Raw genomic sequence first — 5,948 nt, forward strand, 5'->3', positions numbered from 1 at the left:
TGGCTCGCTCATCCCGTATGAATGTTTACCAGGCATGTGACCAGACAATGGAGACCCAATGGTGACTCTCTCTGGCAGGTCTGGGAAGGAAGAGGGGAAAAGCAAGCTGAGGTGTTCTGTGGGACAGGCATAGATAGCATTTACTGGTTTCTTCCCTCACTCCATTTCATCCATTTATTTACTGGCATATCTCCCCACCCCAGAAGGGGCAGCCCTTGCCCTTCCAGGAGACACCAGACATTATTCACACCTTGCAAATGGACTCACACTGGGAAACTCCTGAGTCTCAGCCTGGGACTGTAGGATAATTAAGAAGAAAGGAGATAATGAGGGCAAAAATCCAACACCTGGCCATGAGTAATGCTCTGGAAAGGTTATTTGAACTCAAATGGAATGTCAGAGCTTGGAGGGCCTGCAGAATCTACAAATAGAAACAGGGCATACCTGGCAAGAGAGCCAGATCAGACCCTGCTGTGCTAGGTCCCAGGTCAGGATGCCTTTTCCTTCCCTGTTCCTCTGCAGGAGCCAGTCGTCCTCTGCTACTTTCCTGTATTCTTCTGGCTTACTTACCCCTGCCGCCCTTCTCTGGATCCCTTTCCCAGCTCAGGCTCAGCCTGCCAGAGCCTTTTTGACACCTACTCTTCTTCCTCAGGCAAAAAGCACACCATTAAACCTGGTTACCTAGCTTAGGTATACATCTCACTGGGAGAAGGATTTTCTTTTTGTTTATCTCAGCTTACAAGCTAGCGTTGAGCTGGCTTTGGGAGTCTAGGGTAATGTGTATTTGGCCGGTCACCACCAAGAGAGTGATACTCTCTGCGCTGAAACAAAGCTCCCTCTGTAGGATCAGTCCCCTAGGAGAACTCCTCACCCTAGTACACAAACACCTCACTCTCTGCACCCAACATCCAAGCTGTCCTTCCGCCGCCCCCCCCTGCCCCCCCACACACAGAGCAGTCTCTCCTGAGAGGGTCAGGACGCCTGCTTGAGAATTAGGGATGAGAGCCCCCTGGAATGGCTATGTCGATGTCCTTCAGGGAGTGTGTAGGAGACAAGATAAAAACGACCAGAAAGGCTGGCAGAGGACTTCTGATGGCGCCAGCACCTTAGTAGGTCGCTCGTTGAGAAACCCCTGGCAGGGGCTTCTCCTGCCGCCAAGGAGTTGGAGATGGAGTAGTTCAGAATCCACTGACGCAGCCAGGAATTGAGCTTTGCAAAGCCACTTGCAGAGAAGGGAAGCATCTGCCCCACCCTCCCCCACCGCTCGCCCTCGATCCTCTGCCTCCCCCCTCCCCCCGTGACGTCACCCTAGTCCTGTCCCGGAGAGCCTGCAAAGCCTCTCAAATTCAAACTGCTAGACGCACTGCTGCCGCCGCCACCGGATTGGAAGCGCGCGTCCAGGCTCTGCCTTGGCCGCCGCCCGCCGCCCCAGCCGGCCGGCACCCCGACCTCCCTGCGCAGTCCCACCGGATCCCCGGCGGCGCAGCTTCCCAGCGCTGGGATCCGCTTCTTCCTCTCCTGCCGCCTGCCGGATTTTTAATTTCTGCGCAACCCCCCCGCCCCCCTACCAAATTAAAGCGACCGACAAAAAGCAGATCATCCCCTCTGGAAGCGGCGTTTTCTTTTTACCTTGCTCTCCCTCTCTTCCTGAAGATGCTAAACTCCAGGCGGACTGCTGAGGAGGGGGGTCCTGTCTTCTCCTGATGTGTGAGTACCCCCCACCCTGAGCTGTCTCTGCTCTTACACCTCTATCCCCATGCCAGCCCTCCATGGCTGATTTTCCCATCCCGTTTTTGCGCAGTTAAAGAAAGAAAGAAAGAAAGAAAGAAAGAAAGAAAGAAAGAAAGTAGAGCAATTTCTGCTGGGAGCCCAAGACGGGCGAGCAGCCTGAGATCTCGTCGAGATATCCCAGGGGAGGAGGAGACGGGCTGGATTTAGTAGGACAACTCGATTACTAATGACTCCGCGGCTGGGCTGCGACCCGCCGGGAAATCAGGTGCAAGCATGTGTGTTCCAGAACGCGTGTGTGGGTGGGCTGGGGGAGTGGGAAGGGAGAGGAGAGAAGAAACCGCTTGGAAAAATGCAGTGATTTCATTCTGCTGTGTTGCCCACCTCCTCATTCTCCCTCCCTTCCACTCCGCCTCCTTGCTTTGCCATTTTAATCGGGCTTCCTTGTCTCTTTCTTCCCCGCACCCCGCTCCACCCCCGGCCCCCCATTCAAGGTTTGCCTGTAGGTACCTGAGCTGACACCGAAGGTGCCTAAAGATGCTGAGCGGCGTTTGGTTCCTCAGTGTGTTAACCGTGGCCGGGATTTTACAGACGGAGAGTCGCAAAACTGCCAAAGACATTTGCAAGATCCGTTGCCTGTGTGAGGAGAAGGAAAACGTACTGAATATTAACTGTGAAAACAAAGGATTTACAACTGTCAGCCTGCTTCAGCCCCCCCAGTATCGAATCTATCAGCTATTTCTCAATGGCAACCTCCTGACAAGGCTGTACCCAAACGAATTTGTCAATTACTCCAACGCGGTGACCCTTCACCTAGGTAACAACGGACTGCAGGAGATTGGAACCGGGGCATTCAGTGGCCTGAAAACCCTCAAGAGACTACACCTCAATAACAACAAGCTGGAGGTATTGAGGGAGGACACTTTCCTGGGCCTGGAGAGCCTAGAGTACCTCCAAGCTGACTACAATTACATCAGTGCCATCGAGGCAGGGGCATTCAGCAAACTTAATAAGCTCAAAGTGCTCATCTTGAATGACAACCTTCTGCTGTCACTGCCCAGCAATGTTTTTCGGTTTGTCCTGCTCACCCACTTAGACCTGAGGGGGAACCGGCTGAAGGTAATGCCGTTTGCTGGTGTCCTTGAACATATCGGAGGGATCATGGAAATTCAGCTGGAGGAAAACCCCTGGAATTGCACTTGTGACTTACTTCCTCTCAAGGCCTGGCTAGACACGATAACTGTTTTTGTGGGGGAGATTGTGTGTGAAACTCCCTTCAGGTTGCATGGGAAAGATGTGACCCAACTGACCAGGCAAGACCTCTGTCCAAGAAAAAGTGCGGGTGACTCCAGTCAAAGGGGCAGCCATGGTGACACACACATTCAAAGGCTGTCACCTACAATGAATCCTGCTCTCAACCCTACCAGAGCTCCAAAAGCCAGCCGGCCACCCAAAATGAGAAATCGTCCAACTCCTCGAGTGACTGTGTCAAAGGACAGGCAGAGCTTTGGACCAATCATGGTGTATCAGACCAAGTCCCCTGTGCCCCTCACCTGCCCCAGTAGCTGTGTCTGCACCTCTCAGAGCTCAGACAATGGTCTAAATGTTAACTGCCAAGAAAGAAAGTTCACTAATATCTCTGACCTGCAGCCCAAACCTACCAGTCCAAAGAAACTTTACCTAACAGGCAACTATCTTCAAACTGTGTATAAGAATGACCTCTTAGACTACAGTTCTTTGGATTTGTTGCATTTAGGAAACAATAGGATCGCCATCATTCAGGAAGGTGCCTTCACAAACCTGACTAGTTTACGCAGACTTTATCTGAATGGCAATTACCTTGAAGTGCTGTATCCTTCTATGTTTGATGGGCTGCAGAGCTTGCAGTATCTCTATTTAGAGTATAATGTCATTAAGGAAATCAAGCCCCTGACTTTTGATGCTTTGATTAACCTCCAGCTCCTGTTTCTGAATAACAACCTGCTGAGGTCCTTACCTGATAATATATTTGGGGGCACAGCCCTCACCAGGCTAAATCTGAGAAACAACCATTTTTCACATCTGCCTGTGAAAGGGGTTCTGGATCAGCTTCCGGCTTTTATCCAGATAGATCTGCAAGAGAACCCATGGGACTGCACCTGTGACATCATGGGTCTAAAGGACTGGACGGAGCATGCCAATTCCCCTGTCATCATCAATGAGGTGACTTGTGAGTCTCCCGCTAAGCATGCAGGGGAGATACTGAAATTTCTGGGAAGGGAGGCCATTTGTCCAGAGAATCCAAATTTATCAGATGGAACCATTTTGTCAATGAATCACAACACAGACACACCTCGGTCACTCAGTGTGTCTCCAAGTTCCTATCCTGAACTACATACAGAAGTTCCACTTTCTGTCTTAATTTTAGGATTGCTTGTTGTTTTTATCCTGTCAGTCTGTTTTGGGGCCGGTTTGTTTGTCTTTGTCCTAAAACGCCGAAAGGGAGTGCCAAATGTTCCCAGGAGTGCCAACAACTTAGACATAAGTTCCTTCCAATTACAGTATGGGTCTTACAACACAGAGACTCATGATAAAACTGATGGCCACGTCTACAACTATATCCCTCCGCCTGTGGGTCAAATGTGCCAAAATCCCATCTATATGCAGAAGGAAGGAGACCCAGTAGCCTATTACCGCAACCTGCAAGAATTTAGCTATGGCAACCTGGAGGAGAAAAAGGAAGAGCCAGCCACGCTGGCTTACACAATAAGTGCCACTGAGATGCTTGAAAAGCAGACCACACCAAGAGAGCCCGAGCTGCTGTATCAAAATATTGCTGAGCGAGTCAAGGAACTCCCCAGCGCAGGCCTCGTCCACTACAACTTTTGTACCTTACCTAAAAGGCAGTTCACCCCTTCTTATGAATCTCGACGCCAAAACCAAGACAGAATCAATAAAACCGTTTTATATGGAACTCCCAGGAAATGCTTTGTGGGGCAGTCAAAGCCCGATCACCCTCTACTGCAAGCTAAGCCGCAATCAGAACCAGACTACCTCGAAGTTCTGGAAAAACAAACTGCAATCAGTCAGCTGTGAAGGGAAATCATTTACAATCCTAAGGCATCAAAGGATGCTGCTCTAAACTGTTGGAAGCATTGCATTTGCTTTTGTTGTGTTCTCCCCTTCCCAGTGTTAATGGGGGACTTTGAAAATGTTTGGGAGATGGGGTGAAGCAAAGGTATTGCTGTTGCAAGTTTTTCCTTTAAATTATTTCTCTCTCACTCTCCCCTCACTATTTTTTTTTTCCTTCTCTTCTTAGGATGCATCAGTGAACATGAATGTTTCAACAATGAATTTTTCATGTGTTTTGTTTATGATTTTGTTTTTGCTTTCTTTCTTTCTTTTTTCCAGTATGAGAGTAGAAAGAGGAGATTATAGTGAATGAAATAAGAATAGGCAAACTGTTCACATGAACATGGATAATTAGTGTACTTTGTAGAAGATCTCCAAAGATCTTTTGGGACTATAACTTCTTTTGTAAATAATAATACACGGCATTTCCATCTTCAGTTACCAAGTACAGCCACTGGGTATCACTTCTTTGTGTTAAAGTGCCTTTGCACTTTCAGTACATGACTTAAGCGTTGCTTTTAGCTTTGATAAATTGAACTTATTTTAATGTGTTGTATTTTTCAAAATGAGACCACTGTAAAATAGATCTATATGTCAGCTATATTAAGTCAACGTACAGTTTACTTGATTTATGGAAATGAGTCTGTCATCAAATGATTCTAGTTTAGGACTCTATAGACTTAACTGTAAAATATTTCCTTTCCTCTGGATTTATTTTAAGTGATTTTATTTAAGTCAACTAAAGGGATTTAACAGTGGACTAGAGGTAATAAGCTGCCTCATATGGGATTAGTAATTCATTAATAAAATATATTTAACCCAATATCAGAGTGGATTGAACAATTAATGCCCTTCCGTAAATCATTACGTTACCCTAACATGATTGGTGTTTTAGATTATTTTCCTAATTAAGAATACGTTACACAACTTGTAATATATTTTTTCTGCATTAAATTAGATATTTTTGTATATTTAAAAGAAAGAGCCTGTATTTCTAACTTTTTAATTGAAATTAATATTTTTTCTGCCTATTGAAACATTTTTCTATAAACACACACCAGTAGAGGCCGCCACACACCTCATTTAACAAAGACGTACGAGCCATTAAA

The 5,948-nt window shown here is 47.1% G+C and overlaps 1 protein-coding gene across 5 annotated transcripts; it reads left to right on the forward strand.

The window, feature by feature from the left end:
- The first annotated feature begins 1,161 nt into the window (after nt 1–1,161).
- On the forward strand, nt 1,162–5,662 carry Slitrk2 (SLIT and NTRK like family member 2). 5 transcript variants are annotated; one of them, XM_004646698.1, is made up of 3 exons: nt 1,162–1,707; nt 1,844–2,006; nt 2,223–5,662. In XM_004646698.1, the coding sequence occupies exon 3, from the start codon at nt 2,266–2,268 to the stop codon at nt 4,801–4,803; it is 2,538 nt and encodes an 845-aa protein (XP_004646755.1). In that variant the 5' UTR covers nt 1,162–1,707; nt 1,844–2,006; nt 2,223–2,265; the 3' UTR covers nt 4,804–5,662. The 5 variants fall into 5 exon arrangements, with proteins under 5 accessions (XP_004646755.1, XP_004646752.1, XP_004646753.1 ...); XM_004646695.1 differs by having other exon boundaries at nt 2,235–5,662; XM_004646696.1 differs by having other exon boundaries at nt 1,844–1,996; nt 2,235–5,662.
- The last annotated feature ends 286 nt before the right edge of the window (nt 5,663–5,948 follow it).

Source organism: Octodon degus, unplaced genomic scaffold, assembly GCF_000260255.1.
Source record: "Octodon degus isolate 3935 unplaced genomic scaffold, OctDeg1.0 scaffold00278, whole genome shotgun sequence".
Taxonomy (NCBI): domain Eukaryota; kingdom Metazoa; phylum Chordata; class Mammalia; order Rodentia; family Octodontidae; genus Octodon; species Octodon degus.

What these genes read in the sequence shown, in the direction of transcription:
- Slitrk2 (XM_004646698.1), top strand. Translation starts at nt 2,266, where the DNA reads ATGCTGAGCGGCGTTTGGTTCCTCAGTGTGTTAACCGTGGCCGGGATT.